The 18228-nt window shown below is 41.5% G+C and overlaps 1 protein-coding gene across 1 annotated transcript in view; it reads left to right on the top strand.

Annotated features, from left to right (window-relative positions):
- The first annotated feature begins 495 nt into the window (after positions 1–495).
- The window catches only part of MORC1 (MORC family CW-type zinc finger 1), a 169967-nt gene continuing 152234 nt past the window's right edge, over positions 496–18228 (top strand). The window contains exons 1-5 of the mRNA XM_088831653.1: positions 496–549; positions 674–777; positions 5292–5345; positions 9433–9467; positions 16986–17054. Of these exons, the coding sequence (XP_088687779.1) occupies positions 496–549; positions 674–777; positions 5292–5345; positions 9433–9467; positions 16986–17054 (316 nt within the window). The remainder of the gene's footprint in view (positions 550–673; positions 778–5291; positions 5346–9432; positions 9468–16985; positions 17055–18228) is intronic.

Here is an 18228-nt window from a genome sequence, read left to right as displayed (position 1 = left end):
ATGTCTGTTCTTCAAGCCCGGCCAGCATGTCAAATAGTTGAGTGTCAGCTGACAGGTGAAAACCGTTCCGTTGGGACACACGCCTCAGCATTCTGTTCTGAAGGCTTTTAGTTCTTTCCCTCCTCTCTCTGGCAGATCTCTTTTCTCCTTTCTTTCCTTCAAGTGAAGAAAACACAACCCAGCTGACATAGGTTAAGTGCCGAGTGAGAACACAAGCGCCTTTACCTCTGCTGTGTGACGGCCACACAGGGGACACTACCCTGTTCTCGCCCCGCCTTTCCTGCTGCTTTACCGACCTCGCCACAATTCTTCCCGTTCTGTGGGGTTTTGTGCGTCTCTGTGTGTGATCATTCCTGATCGAATTATAGCCCCGGCCTTGGACTCCATTTTCCAGTTGCAGAATAACAGAGAACGAGTGTTTAGTAAGGTTACCTAGACCTCAGTTCGGGAAGAGGAGTCTAGCTCAGCCTCCTTAGCCTCACCAGGTGATCCAAGATGAGCAACAGCCTTCCCTTACCAGACGCTCGCCTGACGTCTGGGACGCACCCCGTGCGGGGTGAGCTTCGCGGTCCGGCCGCCAGGGGGAGCGCGTGCTCGCAGCACGCGGAGTCCGCGCGTGGGCGCGGGCCTGGGCGTGGGCGTGGAGCGGAGCGGAGCGGCGCTGGGCCCCTAGGCCTGGGCTCCGAGGGCCGCGCGGGTCGCGTTCCAGGACATGGGCGACAAGTATGCTGCTCTGCTCCGGGCCCAGCTGCATCTGGATTTCATCCACGCCAACTCGTGAGTGCCCCCTTGTAGCCGGAACGGTGGGGAGGCCTTCCACACAGTGGAAAAGACTTTTGCCCATCTCCTCGCCAAGTGTCCTTGAAAAAAAAAAGGAATTTGGTATCATTGATTCATGGATTTATTTATTTAAAATGTATATGCTTTTTTTTTTTTAAAGCAACGAAAAAGAGAGGAAGATGTATGTTCTAAACCAGCCTGAACGCCTCTGGTGCCCTTCAATGAACACCAAGTGGTAGGAAGGCCCCACATTAATCACTAAACAAAATTATTTAATTGTAGGCCAGCAGAAGCCTCTTTCTACCAACTTGGCCATATAGTCATTTCTCTACGGAACACGCTGACATTTTAAAGATTAAAGTTGCCCTCCAGAGAGCAATGGCTACCCACTCCAGTATTCTTGCCTGGAGAATTTCGCGGACAGAGGAGCCTGGTGGACTACAGTCCATGGGGCCGCAAAGAGTCGCACACGACTGAGCGACTAAAGCCAGAGAGCAATTTGTGTTTATTGATTCCAGCTTCTGTTACCTCCTGAGTCTTTCTGAAAGTGTAACCTCTTTGAAGACAGGAATCTCACATTCTAGTTTTTACTAGGACACTTTCTTCTGTCAGGCCAGTATCCTTTTCGAATACTCTCTAGGGGTTATTTCGAATATTCACATGGCAGAGGCAAATGACAGTGTTTTTCTCATCTGTTATTTCCAGTACAGCAAAGCCTAGCAGTGAGTGCTAGGTTGATTTGGGGGGAACCTTTTTAGTAATTTGGTTTACCAAAAGTTCTGATTGATAGAATGTAGCAGAACTGACGGAGAAGGCAATGGCAAGCCACTCCAGTACGATTGCCTAGAAAATCCCATGGATGGAGGAGCCTGGTAGGCTGCAGTCCATGGGGTCGCTAAGGGTCGGACACGACTGAGCAACTTCACTTTCACTTTTCACTTTCACACATTGGAGAAGGAAATGGCAACCCACTCCAGTGTTCTTGCCTGGAGAATCCCAGGGAAGGGGGAGCCTGGTGGGCTTCCGTCTATGGGGTCACACAGAGTCGGATACGACTGAAGTGACTTAGCAGCAGCAGCAGCAGCAGCAGAACTGAAGCAACAGAAATGGAAGTGTGAAGAAGCCAGGCCTTGCTGCTTGGGACAAACAGTGTACTTCTTACAGACCACAAAACACCCAGGCAGTATTCACTAGGTACTTAGTTTTAACTTGTTATCATGGAGAATGATTTAAGCTGGAAAGGATGGTACAAAATGTTAAGCGTTAGTTGAGGCAGAAGACAAATGAAGAGCTAGTAATTTTGAGTAAGTGGAAGAAAAATTACGAGTGCTGGAAAGGCTGAATTTTATCTTAGAAAGTTCTTTAGCCTCATATTTGTATAGTTTCTGTGGCTATTTTGCTTCCTAGCCTCCACCTCCTCCCCAAACTACCTTCTTCAAACCACCCCATTATCAGTTGGTGGTCTGTTAACTAAATAACAAAAGTGACAGCAGCATGAAGCCGCAGCAACAAAATCAGCCACAACTTGGCCTACTCTCAGGTCCCTGGGATACGATATTTTTTAACTTTTTATTTTGTACTGGGGTATAGCCAAGTAATAATGTTATGATAGTTTCAGGTGAACAATGAAGGGGTTTAACCATACGTATACATGTATCCATTCTCCCTCAAACTCCCCTCCCATCCAGGCTGCCACATTAACATTGAGCAGAGTTCTGTGTGCCATACAGTATGTTCTTGTTGGTTATCCATTTTAAATATAGCAATGTGTATACGTCCATCCCAAACTCCCTAACTATCCTTTACTCCCAGGCAACCTTAAGTTTGTTTTCTAAGTCTGTGAGTCTCTGTTTCTGTTTTGTAAGTAAGTTCATTTGTATCATTTCTTTTTAGATTCTACATATAAGGGTCATCATACAGTATTCGAGTTAAGATTTTTGATGGAGACTTGCCTCAGTAAAACAGCAGATTTTTTTATTCCTCCTTTGTATCACCCCCACATCCAATCCATCCTCAAGTCCTCTTCATGCTAACTCTTGTATCTCAAATTCATCTGTTTCTCTTCATATTTAATGTCATCTCCTTTCTGGATATCACATAGGCTCTAAACTGGATTCTCTGCTTCCTGTTCTTGCTCCCCTATGATCAGTTTTTCTGAAAGCTGTCAGAGTGAGCTTTTAAAAACTTACACCAGATACCTCTCTTTATTAAAGCACAATGATTGTTTCCAGTTGTGTGTGGATAAAGTATGATCTCCTAACTGTGGAGAAGGAGGTACTACATGACCTGACCATCCCACTTCTCAATGTGATCTCCTAGATTTACTGCAGCGAGAGGAGACTGGCCTCCTTTGCTCTTTTCAGCTTCAAGGACTTTGCACTTACTGTTCTTGCTAGAGGGTTTCCACTCTAACTCTGCAAGGGACTAAATTCTCATCTTCCAGGGTTCAGTCCGTGTCTTCTATGAAGAGAGGCTCTGCCTTCCTCAGAAGACTCTTCCGCATCACTTTTCATCTGTGGCACCGAATCACAATCTGTGTTATTGTCTTTGTATGTTTTACTTGTGTATTTTTCATATCTCCGACTAGCTTGAGCCCCTAAAGTTGTAAAGACCATGTCTGCCCATGTTGGCATGTGGCAGGAAGTCAGTAAAAGTCTTGAGTGCAATAGTACAAAAGCTTACATGGCTTTCTTTTTTTTTTGGTCAGAATGATTGAAGTTCCTTTTCTGAAGGATTGTTTAGAAAGGCTTATGGTTTGAAGTACTGCTTTTGTAAAGCATATCACTGACACTTTTCTTTTGCTGTATTTTAGATTTTTAAGTACTAAATTTCTTTTGATTGAAGGACACTTTTTTGCAACAATTGTATTAGTGGGTTTATTTTAATGAAAAATTTGAAAGCTGACTAGAGTCAAGAGATCCTGCTGTCATAAGCATGGGTTTATAGTTTAAGATTCCCAAAATAGATATATGTATGCATTTTAAAAAAATAAATTTTTGGCTACAGTGTTGTCCTGTGGTCTGGGGTATTTGAAGTTGCTGAGACATTGCAGATGATCCTTTCTCCTGTACAAATGAGCAGGGTGTTTGTTTTTTTTTAATTGTTGACCATCCTATGCTATTTCTTTATTGAGAAATGAAGAAAATTACAGATGGTTAGTAATAATACTAACCATATTTTAACATATCAAAATGTTAAAATACTAACATTATGAAAGCAAAGGTAGATATTTGTAAGTCAAACAATGAAATCAGTCAGCATGCATAACAACTCTGAAGGGAAAAGAAAAAATCACAGAACACTCTATGATAGCTGTATATAAGACAGTCTATTAATTTTTGTGTCATTAAAGCAAAAATTGCAATCCATGAAGTTTGTTTTTTTAAAGCTTGTACCCAAGCTTTTCACTCTTATTATAAGAAGATAATTTCAAACTAGAGGGGATCAACAAAGTCTTTGAATATTAGCGAATTTAAGGTTTTTTAAAGGTTTAAATTAAAAAAAAAAATCATTTCCATTTTAAATTCCAATTTAGTTATCCAAACAAAACTGCAGAGTTTACAAAATTGAAGCAGGAACCTGAGGATTCTTTTTTCCGTCATCCTAACTATCCCAAATCTGGCAAATAGGGCCAAACTTAATTTCTCTCTAATAATGCAGGAGTGGCATAAAAAGGCCAGTGAGTGGCCCTTCTGAACTATTCACAGATTAGAGTAAAACAGAGAAGGATATAGTATTAGACAAATGAGCAGATAAATGTGTTTCTTTTGCTTCTGCTACCTGTTTACTAGATATAAAAAGAAAATTGCTGACTGAATCTTCCCTTCATAAGGTTGCCGATTGAAATATCCACATCAGGAAATGGAAAGCAAATGTGGAACCTGAAGGCGATTTGATTCCATCCACAGAGAAACATTCAGCCTTCGAAGTAGAAACAGTGATGGCTATCTAGTGCTTTCTGTGCCCAGGACTTGTCAGGAGGGGTACAGGGGAGAGTGAATGCTGGTCTTCTGTGAAATTATTTAAGTTGTGGGCTTTTCCGAGGTGAAAAGATTCCACAGAAAAATGTAGGTTAGTGGTGCAGACAGGGGTAACCTGCCAATACCTGTGTCCGCAGATGAAATCTTAAGGTCTTTCAGTGAGTCTGGGTTTTGGTCAAGATTTTTTAGAAATTATTTGGCCTTAAATAATATAGTTTTAATGAAACATTCTCTGAAAAACTTAAATGCTTATAAAGCAATATTAAAATGTCAAAATTTGCTCTAAGTAGAGTCAGGTCCTTGAAGTCTTTGTTTTATTAGGAGTAATTAAGATATTTTGGTGATAGGGTTCTTAGCCCTGGCTTTGTCATGGAGTACATGTATTTCAGAATCTTGACTGCTGAGAAACTTCTAGAATAACTTCTTAATTGATTATCGGCCTCAAACTAGAGAACATTGCATGTGTCTTGAACCTTTTACATTGATTACCGAGTTGGTTTAACTTTTATTTTCCCTCTGTTTCTTCATTAGCACCACTCACAGTTTCCTTTTTGGAGCACTAGCTGAATTGCTGGACAATGCAAGGTAAGGCTTATTGTAAACAAAGGTTATTCAAAGGAATTTTGTGACAATAAAGTCTAGCCATAATGGATGAAAATATGATGTCATTGTGTCCACTTGGAACACTTCATGAGTTGATTTTCTATAAAATCAAGGTATGATAGGAAAAAGAACAGTTGAAGGGAGAAATTATTCATTTTTATTCAGTTTGTATTTATGATTAGACTTGAAGTGCTGGTAAATTGGACATCTGTTTTTGTGTTAATAACTATGTAATGAGGCTTCCCTGGTATTCTCAGCTGGGAATCCACCTGCAATTCAGGAGACCCTGGTTCGTTTCCTGGGTCAGGAAGATCTCCTGAAAAAGAGATAGGCTACCCACTCCAGTATTCTTGGGCTTCCCTGTTGGCTCAGACGGTAAAGAATCCTCCTGCAGTGCGGGAGACCTGGGTTTGATCCTTGGGTTGGGAAGATCCCTTAGAGGAGGGTAAGGCAACCCATTCCAGTATTTTTTCCTGGAAAATCCCCACAGATAGAGGATCCTGGTGGGCTACAGTCCATGGGGTCACAGAGAGTCGCACAGTACTGAGCAATTAAGAACAGCACAGCACAGGGTTTCCCTGGTGGCTCAGTGGTAAAGAATCTCCTGCCAGTGCTGGAGAGGTGGGTTTGATCCCTGGGTTAGGAAGAGGAAATGGCAGCCCACTGCAGTATGCTTGCCTGGGAAATCCCATGGACAGAGGAGCCCAGTGGGCTATAGCCCATGAGGTTGTAAAGAGTTGAAGATGACTTAGCAACTTAAAACAACATCACGGTATGTATTATATATTATTTATATTTAATAAATACATTCCCTGCCACTGATTGATGACTATATTTCAGTGTTTTACATTTCCCCCTCATTTTTAGCTTTAGAAGGGAGGTGACTGTGACCATAAGGTGTAGCCATTTAACCAGCCATCAAGACGTCCTTCCTGTTCAGCAAAGCTCAACACTTAAGTACAAAGTCACTAGCACCTCTTTTGGTGAAACTCTGCAGAACAAATGGAATCATAGTCATCAAAAAAAAGGAGGGAAAAGAAGAAAAGAATAAAGTTGGTTTGTCAGAAGAGCTGTGAACTCAACTTAGATAGAGCTAACAGGGATCCAGCCACTGCACATGAATGTTTGTGGTTAGTCTCTCTGCAGGAGGGCAGGGTTTCTACTGTTTGCGTCTGCTCAAGCTCTGAAGCAATATTCCTGTATCCACTAACCCTCTGTCCTACTAAACTTCTGTTTTCAGCAACTTGATACCTGTAACTGTGAAAGACTGTACTGGCCCATTTTGCCAACTGTCTTTTCTCCTATAAAGTTGTTTCACTTACTCATTTTAACAAAGGAGGGCAAGTAATATCAGAATATAGAAAAAATAGAACAATGGGACTAGTTTATAGAGAGTGACTGGCAAAGAAAGATTGACTGCAGACTCAGGGGAGTGGTAGAAATATGATCAATTGAGCAGTTCTTTGAGCAGCGCTTGTAATCTGGCAGCACCTTGACCAAGTCTAGTTTGCCTCATGTTTGACTCATACTGAAACTTTGTACAGTATTCATAAAGAATAAGAGGAAGGAATTGTTTATAAAATTTGAGAAGATGAAGTGCCATGTAAAAAAAAAAAAAAACGGATCCCATGCTTTTTCCCCCCAAGATTATATGTAGCAACTTTGAGACCAACTCAGTAGGATCAGGCATGTAGCAGGTGCTCTCCTGGGACCAGCCTATGTCTTCAGCCTTGCCATTTTCAGGGTTCTCCATGGTCAGCCTGAACTCCTCAACTTGTTTGTCTTCAGGGGATACTGGAGTTTGTCACCACTGCTTAGATGCCAGTAATTGACAACAAATAAAGCTATTTAACAGACCTACTCGAGACACTCTGTCGATCTTATGAAAGTGAAAGTGAAGTCGCTCAGTCATATCTGACTCGTAGCGACCCCATGGACTGCAGCCCACCAGGCTCCTCCGTCCATGGGATGTTCTAGGCAAGAGTACTGGAGTGGCTTGCCATTGCCTTCTCTGAAGGTCTTCTTAAAGTCCCTGTGTTACTCTAAGATGTTATTTCATATCCTTGTATTCAAGATTTTGATGGTTTCCTATACTTGTCTAAATTAGAACTGGAAGGTATTCAAAGAATGTTGTGGAAAGAGTAGGAAAAACTATGATGGAACAGGAAGAAAATCCTTAGGGAACTCTTCCTAATACAACAGGTGTTCAGAGAGAAAGTACCTGGGTTTAAGAACAAAGCTTATTATGAATGTCTTAACATGCTATAAAGGTGAATGACTTTTCTTTGTCTTACCCCGTGGAATTTCTCTGTGAAAAAATTGTTTCTATGAAAATAATTTTAGTATAGTGGCATTTATTGAGCAATTATTGTATACATGGTACCTTGTATCAGTTCAGTTCAGTCGCTCAGTCATGTCCGACTCTTTGTGACCCCATGAATCACAGCACACCGGGCCTCCCTGTCCATCACCAACTCCCAGAGTTCACTCAAACTCATGTCCATCGAGTCGGTAATGCCATACAGCCATCTCATTCTCTGTCGTCCCCTTCTCCTCCTGCCCCCAATCCCTCCCAGCATCAGAGTCTTTTCCAGTGAGTCAACTCGTCGCATGAGGTGGCCAAAGTATTGGAGTTTCAGCTTTAGCATCAGTCCTTCCAATGAACACCCAGGATTGATCTCCTTTAGAATGGACTGGTTGGATCTCCTTGCAGTCCAAGGGACTCGCAAGAGTCTTCTCCAGCACCACAGTTCAAAAGCATCAATTCTTCGGCGATCAGCTTTCTTCACAGTCCAACTGTCATGTATGCTTATATAATGGAGATTATGATACCTATGTGCCATGCGTTGTGGTAAGGATTAGATGGAAAGGTTTAAGAATACCTCATTCAGAATTTGTCACATAGAAAATGATCAAGAAATGGTAATGTAACTCCAGAATTTCTGTGGAGGAAGCATTAGAAGAAGCAGTTGGGTAGAAAAAGGAGCTAGGGGCCAGCTTTGTCTAACAGGGACAGTGTACCTACTTGATTGACCGAGGCTAGGTTTGGGTTGAGACTTACAGAAATTTTGGGAGATGCAGGTTTCCCCATCTGAGTCCCAGTGGTTGTTACTATGCTGAGCTTCCTTCTAGATTCCCCTTTCCTCAACATCCTCACTTCCTCGTCAGTTAAGACCTCATTGTCTTCCTCCTTTTTCTCACAGCTTTCATGTGGAAACCTGGGTCTTCTGGCTCCTTTTCCTTGCCTTTTAAAGTTTTTACTTTAAAAATTAAGAAAATATACAAATAGTATCTGTGAATTGTAGACAACTAAGAGAAAAACTGAGGCACTAATAACCTCATCATGGGGGGGAGGTGTATACAACTTACTTCTCTGTAAAAGGCCAAGTATTGAGTATTTTCTCCTTTGCAGGCCACATGTCCTCTGTTGAAGCCATTCAGATGTACCATTACAGTGTGAAGGCAGACTGTAGCAACATGGAAACAAATATGTATATGACAACATGTAAATAAGTGGTCATGATTGTGTTCCATTAACTTTATTCACGAAAAGTAGTTATGGTCAAGATTTGGCCCATAGACCATAGATTGTCAACCTCTGACCTAGAGAAAACCACAATTAACATTTGATTTCTTTCCTTACAGATACACACATGTATATCATATATGTTCTTTTAAAATGTGACTATATGGTACACATAAGCAATTTTTTTGTTCTAAAATATATGAAAATCTTTATATGACTTCTGGATTATTTTCCAACCAAGTTTTTTAATGTTCATATCCATTTTCTTGAGCTTCTTGTGTAACTACCACTAAATTCTATTTCTTCTTTTAAATTTCTGAGTTTTAGGCTTTGTAGCATTCTCAAATTATGAATGATCATAAATCTTAGTCTACAAATGCAGGAAAGAATATTTTAATAATTGTTTTTAAAGAAATTTAAGTGGATTTCTCCATTGTTTGTTATCTGACAGTAGGTCATCTGTCACATGAGAAATTCAGATGAATGTAATTTTCAAAAACATAATATCAAACTGAAGCAATAATATTTTTATATTGTTTACAGAGATGCCGGGGCTGCGAGACTTGATGTGTTTTCAGGTGAGCACATTTGCTTTTTTATTTTTTCTTCTAATGGAAAACTCTGTAGTTATTTTGATTTTCTTTTATTTCATGAAAATCAAACCACATTCTATAGATTGTTAATGCAATCTAAGTGCTTCGTGAATTCAGGTACCCTATGGGGAGCCAGGTTGAGAACAGTATACTCTGACTGAAATTGTTCACTTTTTAAGGGACTCATTTACAAAATTAGATCTTCCAGGGTTTTGTGAAAGTAGCAGAGTGATTTGGAGCAGTTTGTCTGCCACGGAAAAAATGTTTTATTTTAAAATGAATATTAACTTAATGGATATGCATAATTAACTATATGTCATTCCCAACTTATCACAGTGTTAAAGTGCATAAGTGAATGTACAGTATGAATGTTGGACGGCCATAAAATTCAAACCAAGCATGTTTTATTTACTGACTTAATTTTCAGTCACCAAATATTTATTTCACTTACTGGTTTTTTTCATTAGAACACAGAGAAAGTTAGGTTTGTGATCCAGTCCTGTAGTTTACAGTACCTGGAGAAATACCTGTTGTGTTAAAGCTAATCCCCAATCCAGATTCTGTCAGCTCTCCTGTGAATATTGGCTGTTGGTCTCAGGCCAGAGGATGTGGTTCATGATGTAAATCCTTAGCAGTATTTAAAAAGCGACTCAGCTCAATTCAGTTTTGTAAATGTTTAAGATTTTGTGCTAGGTGGGTGGCTCTGGCCCATGAGGAAGAGGTTTTGGTTCTGGTTCATGGACATCTTGAAAGATTTGAGGAAACAAAGTAAATGCCACTCTTCCCTTTCTACTCCCTGGGTTCTTAGAAGTTTGAGAAATGAAATAAGAGCATTGGTCTTCATTGCTGATAAATTCTAGGTGGAGTGTGGAGCTCGGTGTGGGAGAGCATCAGGCACTCGCCCTTTTAGCGGCACCATGCTCTCTGCAGGCAGCTTGCTCTCAAAGGGAACAGGAGAGATTTGAACTGCACCTTCTCATAGGTTATTCTTCCCCAGATTACTAGTCAGGTGAATGTGCTCATTGCTCCAGGAGAAGGTGATCAAGGGACAGAAAAGGGTGAGCCCCTTACCACTGCTGATTGAACTCCATTCCCCATAGGAGGAAATGTCAGCAGTGGAGAAAAAGTGATCTTCCATCCATGTCCAATTATATAAGTGAAAATGGGATAAAGTGTCTCTTGCCTAGGAGAAACTCAACGCATGATAGGAACACAGAGAAAGAATGCCTCTTATTAAAGAGCCAGGGATTGAAATATGGATATGATTTGTGTTAAGTAGTGTAGGAAGAGAAGAATTTTTCCATCTGAGGAATAATTGTGAGAAAAAGAATGGAGGTAGACTAGTTCGGAGACTCATTCATTTATTCAGTAACAACTTATTGAATATCTATTACGAATGAGCCAAGCAGTTTTTCTGGGTGCTAGGGACAGAGCCAGGAGCACCATGTTTGATGAAGCCTGTGCACTCGTAGACCGTGCATTCTAATGAGGATAGCTAGGCAATAAAGAAGTGGACAAGTAAATAATATTCCAGGCCATAATAAGTGCTAAAAGGAAAAAAGACAGGGGGATAAGAGAACAGAGAGTGATGGGAAAGATGTACTATTTTTCATGGGGTGATTAGGGAAGTTACTGTAACTAGGTAATAAGCCAGCCAAGACCTGAATGACAACGAGGGAGTGAGCCATATATATATTTGGAGAAAAAGCATCCAAGAGAATGCCTGGGCTAGGTTGACTAGAGCTAAGACTTGGAACCGAATGGATGAGCACCTTGAATTTCATACTAAGGTTATTTTCTTTCTGTAGCCAGTGGACCATTCAGTAGTCTTGAGCAGTGTCATCTGACAAACTAGAAATGTGCTCTTTTCTTTTTAAAGAAAGCGACTCTAGCAAGAGATTACAGGATGGTTTGTAGATGGTTTTCAGAAGTGTGAAAGGATAGCAGACAAGGGGGGGCTGTGGGATGATCTACACAATATTTCATGAAGATTCAAACAAAGGCAGTGGCCCTCACAATGGAGAAGGGAGAAAACATTCAAGCTGAGTTTCATTCAGAGCACACATATGATTGATAAAGGGTTCAAGGGTTGAGAAGAATGATCTGGAATCACCGAGGTCAACAAACGGGATCAAATGATCAGAATTCACACAGTATGTTCTTTTGGGGGAGTACAGACACCAGCAGGACACAGCTGTATTCACTTCACCCCACTTTCTCTAGCACTTGGCATTATTACAAAAAATAAACAAGAATCTTTGCAGTTTGCATTGAAAGGGGCACTTTTTCCTGTATTTAGGTTTTATGTGTTTTGTGAAAAACTGAACTTATGGTTTTTTAATTTTAAATTACCTATTCTGATGCTAAAGCTGAAACTCCAATACTTTGGCCACCTCATGCGACGAGTTGGCTCACTGGAAAAGACTCTGGTGCTGGGAGGGATTGCGGGCAGGAGAAGAAGGGGACGACAGAGAATGAGATGGCTGGATGGCATCACCGACTTGATGGACATGAGTTTGAGTGAACTCCGGGAGTTGGTGATGGACAGGGAAGCCTGGTGTGCTGTGATTCATGGGGTCGCAAAGAGTCGGACACGACTGAGCGACTGAACTGAACTGAACTGATCATGTTATAAAACTTTTTATTGCTGCAAACCATAATATGGCTATCAACCTAGCAGATTGATTTTTCTTGAAAAAATGAAAAAGATATACTAGGGCAAAGGCTTATGCACCAATAGATAGAATTGGTATCGGGGTGCAAAATTAAGCACTGGACTACTTTTTAAATTATTTACTGAGGCATGTGAATTACTTTCCAATCTTAAGTTTCCTTTAACTTTAGGGCTATAAAGTCCAAACTGAATATGTTCAGACATGGCTGTTTTATCTGTCTGTGTGTACTAGTTCTAGTAAACATGGATACGCATTCCGTACATTTTTTAGTGCTTACCAAGTGGCTGGCTCTGGGCTAAGTGATGAGTATACACAGTGCCTCCTTTTAAGAAATCACCATCCTAATAAAGGATCTGTGGAAAATACAGTATGCAGTTTCACTTTTATGAGTAAAGGGGCCTTAGCTTTCATCATATCTCTGAGTTATTTGAGTTCCAAAAAGTAGAAGAACCACTTGTCTGGAAGAGAAACGGATGTATCAACAGGTGTTTGAATATACTTTGAAAAGTAGGAAACACAAGTTACAAGGAAAACATTCATTATGGCCACCTGATGATGTGGAAGAATAAGAAGTCTTCCTAGAAGAAATAGTCTATGGACTAGAGACTGAAAGGAAAATAGGCCTGGGCCTGGAGAATCAAGCATGGAAAGTGTGAAGGAGCAAAATACATAGTTGCTTGACTCTGGAGAGAATGTAGGACACTGATAGTGTTGCAGAAATGATTGAGATGTTCGAGATTAAGCCCAAGTTGATTATTTGTACGGAAGTGGAAGAGTGCAATATGGCCAGAGGAGAGTATGGCAGGAGATGAGCTTGGAGGATGCATTAGGGTTCTTCAGAGGAACAGAACCACTGGTAGGTAGACAGAGATCTCTGCCAACCCCGTTCTCTCTCTGCCCTATCTGTCTATCTATCTGTCTGTCTGTCTATCTCAGTCTCTCTCATTCTATCTGATAGACATATAGTAGAGAGAGAGGAAGAGGACGAGAGGCATTATTTTAAGGAGTTGACTGACTTGATTATGGGGGCTGGCAGGTGTGAAATCTGCAGGGCAACTGGCAGGTTGGAAATCCAGGTGAGAGTTGATGTTGCAGTCTTGAGTTATAAATCTTTAGGCAGGCCAGTAGCCTGTACGCTCAAGCAGGGTTTCTATGCTACAGTCTTGAGGCAGAAAATTGATGCTTCTTTGGGAAACCTCAGTCTGCTTTTACAACCTGTTACCAATTGGATGAGGCCAACCCACATTATAGAGGGTACCTGCTTTACTTACCGGAGAAGGCAATGGCAAGCCACTCCAGTACTATTGCCTAGAAAATCCCATGGATGGAGGAGCCTGGTAGGCTGCAGTCCGTGGGGTCGCTAAGGGTCGGACACGACTGAGCGACTTCACTTTCACTTTTCACTTTCCACTTTCACACATTGGAGAAGGAAATGGCAACCCACTCCAGTGTTCTTGCCTGGAGAATCCCAGGGACGGGGGAGCCTGCTGGGCTTCCATCTATGGGGTCACACAGAGTCGGACACGACTGAAGTGACTTAGCAGCAGCAGCAGCAGCTTTACTTACAGTTAGCTGATTGTAAATGTTAATTACATTCAGATACTTTCATAGTAACATCTAGTTGACCAAACAACTAACCATAGCTTAAGCAGGTTGACACACAAAATTAACCATCTTAGAGAGGTAGGAGGGTCAGTTTATGAAAGACAGCTAGATTTGTTAACCGGTTTGGCTTTCATCCTGTGGGCAGTGGGAAGGCATGCAAGGGTTATAAGCAGTTCAGTTCAGTTGAGTCTCTCAGTTGTGTCCGACTCTTTGCAACCCCATGAACTGCAGTACACCAGGCCTCCCTGTCCATCACCAACTCCCGGAGTTTTCACAAACCCATGTCCATTGAGTTGGTGATGCAATCCAACCATCTCATCCTCTGTCATCCCCTTCTCCTCCTGCCCTCAATCTCTCCCAGTATCAGGGTCTTTTCCAATGAGTCAGTTCTTCGCAACAGGTGGCCAAAGTATTGGTGTTTCAGCTTCAACATCAGTCCTACCAATGAACACCCAGGACTGATCTCCTTTAGGATGGACTGGTTGGATCTCCTTGCAGTCCAAGGGACTTATAAGCAGGAGAGCAGTGAAACGCATGATTGGCAGCAGACTGGCTGCACTCTCTCATTTGTGGGAGCAAGGAGTAGAGGGGGTAGGGACTGCTGCTGGAATCCAGAAGAGAGATGGTGGTTTCTGGAACCAAGGCAGTATTGTGGGGATGGAGAAAGTGGTCAAATTTGAGAAACATGAGGAGGTGGAATTGAGAAGACATGTCTCTACGTCAGGTAAGGAAGTGGAGAACTTGATCCTGAGACTTTGACTTAGGCAGCCAAAGCCTAATGGCAGAGTAATGCCATTTATTGAGCAGGAAGCACCAGAAGGAGGAGGTAGTCTGATGAGGGAGAAGGTGTTGTGCTTTGCTTTGGGCATGCATACTTACCCAATGGCTCAGATGGTGAGGAATCTGCCAGTAATGCAGGAGACCTAGGTTCGATCCCTGGGTCAGGAAGAAGATCCCCTGGAGGAGGGCACGACAACCCACTCAGAATTCTTGCCTAGGGAATCCCATGGACAGAGGAGCCTGGCAGGCTGTAGTCCATGGGGTTGCAAAGAGTCGGACATGACTGAATGACTAAACACACACACACACACACGCTGCAGTCCATGGGGTTGCAAGGAGTCGGACATGACCGAGTGACTAAACACACACACACACACACACACACTCTTAACCGATAGTAGAAATTAATATGAGATCCATAGTTTTAAGCGACTGAAGTAAACAAGGCCAAGCCTCAGAGTGAGTACTAGGGGAGGGAATATTACATTTTGAGGTGGTGATTGTCTATAAGCCATCATTGGAATTTATAGAACAATTTAACATTGTTTGTGTGGGCTTCCAAGGTGGCTCAGTGTTAAAGATGCCACCTGCCAGGGCAGGTGATGCAGGTTGGATCCCTGGATCAGGAAGATCCCTTGGAGAAGGAAATGGAAACCCACTCCAATATTCATGCCTGGGAAATCCCATGGATAGAGAAACCTGGCAGGCTCCTCAGGGGTTGCAAAGAGTCGGAAATCACTGAGCAACTGAGCATGCATATGTAACTCTTGGGAATTTTGAGTTATTTCTACCATTCACCAAAGAAATGCCTTACTTTCTTAGATGAGAACTATCTACCAAAAGCTGAAAAATCAGTTGTTGCAAATGCATAGCCTGAGACTTGTGTCAGGTAGTTTCCAGTTATGATAAACGTTAGGGTAATCAGGAGACGCTTTTATTCCTAAACTCCATCCGAGACCAGTTAAACTATCTCCTGATGATTCACATATGCAGCCAAGTTTGAGAACTACTGCATTGTGCAGAGAACTCAACTTGAGTTGAATAGAGGAGAAGTATCAGCCTTAGTCAGGGGAAGGCTGAACAGAGCAAATTTGTGAAGAGGGTAGGAATATTCTGACACAGACGTTGAGGTAAGCAGACCAGAAATCAGGTAGAGAGAAGAGCTGGAGAAATGAGATGGTTGGGGAAATCCAAAGGGTTTGTAAACAGGAAGTGAATGGGAGGAGGGGGGATTACAAGTGGAGACATGACTATAACATTATGAACCCAGAAAGCTCAGGTAAGATTTTTAGGTACTTATTTATAGATTATCTTGAACATTTAAAAAATGTAGATTAGAGGTAACCATTGAACACAGAGTTGACTTAACTGGTGTGCTAGAAATGAATCTGTAAAAAAAAAAAAATGAATCTGTAAGGATGGAGTTAGTAAATCAGTGGCTGCCTGGAGATGGGGCAAGGGTGACAGAGCATGGCAGGGTCAGAAGGGAGAGACCTCAGGGGGCAGGAGGAGGCACCTGGGATGATGGTTATGTTCACTACCTTGATGTGATGGTTCCACAGATATTTACCTGTGTCAGAATGTGTCAGATTGTACATGTTAAATATGTGTTGCTTTTTTACGTGTAATCTATTTCTCAATAAAGTTGTTATTGAAAGAGAGAGGCTTGCTAGAATTCATATATCCAAATGTTGAAATTACTTTGAAAGCCAGATTACAAACTGTGCATTAAAATTAGTCTTCATTAGTTTTAGTTACACCTTCACAATTTTAAAATAAGAGATTATATTATGTAATTGAATGATATCTCTTCATCATCAAAATTGATTCCAAATAACTTAGGTATTTTCAAAAATATTTACATTTTCAAGAGGTAAATATTTGCTACCACTAAGAAGCAGCCACAAATGGCTCTTACGGGAATTAGCTACTTGGAAGAGAGCCTGATGAGTTTAATGGGAATGACCTGGATTGACTTTAAAATTAGTGCTTTGGTGGAAGGGTATCAGCATTGATCAATTTGATAGAGAGATCCTGGAGTCATATCCCTGGCTCCTTTTATTCCCTCCTCCGGGGAGAAAACACCTGAAGTTTAAAGGACCAGTCCGATTCCAAAACAGGGCATGTCATGTGGTCAGTTCAGGTCAGTCGCACGGTTGTGTCCGACTGTTTGCGACCCCATGGACTGCACCACTCATGCTGTATATGTAGTTTATTAACATGTTTTAAGTCAGTTCAAAGCCATTTTGTTGCATGATTGTTTTCCCGCTGCAGTTTCTCATGAAACTGTAACGAAGATGACTTTCTGAGTTTCTTCCTTGTGCCATAACTCTGTCACTCAGTGGCTGCATTTGGGGAGGACAAATAATTATGTGAGCAGCATGCCTTTCTGATGAGCAAATTAAGCCCACTATTTATTAGTAATAACTGCTTTCCCTTACAGTGGATAATGAAGAACTGCAGGGTGGATTCATGTTGTGCTTCCTGGATGATGGATGTGGTATGAGCCCTGGTAAGTTAATTATCTAGATTCCTACCTGCCTGTTAGAACAAATAGTCTGAAAACCCATAAAATAAATAAGAATAAATTGAGCTATCTATATAAAAACTTGTTTGGAGCTATTAGGGAAATAAACCCCAGACTTATTGTTGAGCTTTTTAGACTTAAGTGTTCCTGCTGACAGAGTAAATTCATTGTAACCATCTGAAGCAAGACCAAAAGTGAACGTAAATCAGTGTTGCTGGAAAAATGACAGACGCAAGGTACAGATTTCTTATGAGGAAAAGCTTCTGGGAATGAGAGAACCAAACAGTAACTGGATGGACTCTGAGATTATCTATAGCACACCCCCCTGCAGGTACTGCCTGCAAGAGACCCAAGGCAGTTTCAAGTGGCTTTACACTGTTGAAAATTTTCTGCTTAACCTTGAGGTGTAGGGGGTCACCTTTTCTTGTTTTTAGTGGTTTGTGTTTCTTCCCTGCACGTTCAAAGGTTTAGTTGCTTCAATTGAATGTTCTCATCATAGTGAAAGCATCTGCCATGCATTGCATGATTTATCTTTGTATCTTCAAGGCTAGTAAAAGGCAGTACATAGTAGGTACAAATTACTGTTTGCTGTGGAATTAAGATATTATTCCTTTAGGGAAAGGATTTTCATGAATTGAGATACCTTATCCTTGAATTCTTTATTTTATTTAATTAGTTTATTGTATGTTTGACTGTGCTGGGTCTTCGTTGCTGTGTGCAGGCTTCTTCTAGTTGTGGCACGTGGGGTTGTGGTGTGTGGGCTTACTCATTGTGGTGGTTTTCTTGTTGCAAGGCGCAGGCTCTAGGGTGTGCAGGCTCAGTAGTTATGGCACCTGGGCTCAGTTGCCCCGAAGCATGCAGAATCTTCCTGGACTAGGGATTGAATCCCTGTTCCCTGATTTGGCAGGAAGATTCTTAACCACTAGACTACCAGGGAAGTCCTCCTAGAATCCTTATAACAGTTGTGTATATCCCACAAGCCATACTTAACAAACGGTGAGGGAGTTCAAATAATATGGAAGTGTTCTGGTCAGTTTCACACCAGAAGAAAGAATGATCGTCAGTGCTAATAGAAGCTCAGAATAAAAACTAAAGCAATTATATTCAAGTCTCAGAAGACCCCTTGGTCTAAATAGTCAAAGACTATGTGTGATATATT

The sequence above is a fragment of the Moschus berezovskii genome, chromosome 1 (assembly GCF_049115385.1).
Source record: "Moschus berezovskii isolate FMDL1 chromosome 1, NW_MosBer_1.0, whole genome shotgun sequence".
Taxonomy (NCBI): Eukaryota; Metazoa; Chordata; class Mammalia; order Artiodactyla; family Moschidae; genus Moschus; species Moschus berezovskii.
The sequence above is the reverse complement of the archived record's forward strand: the minus strand, read 5'-3'. Positions and strand labels throughout refer to the sequence as shown.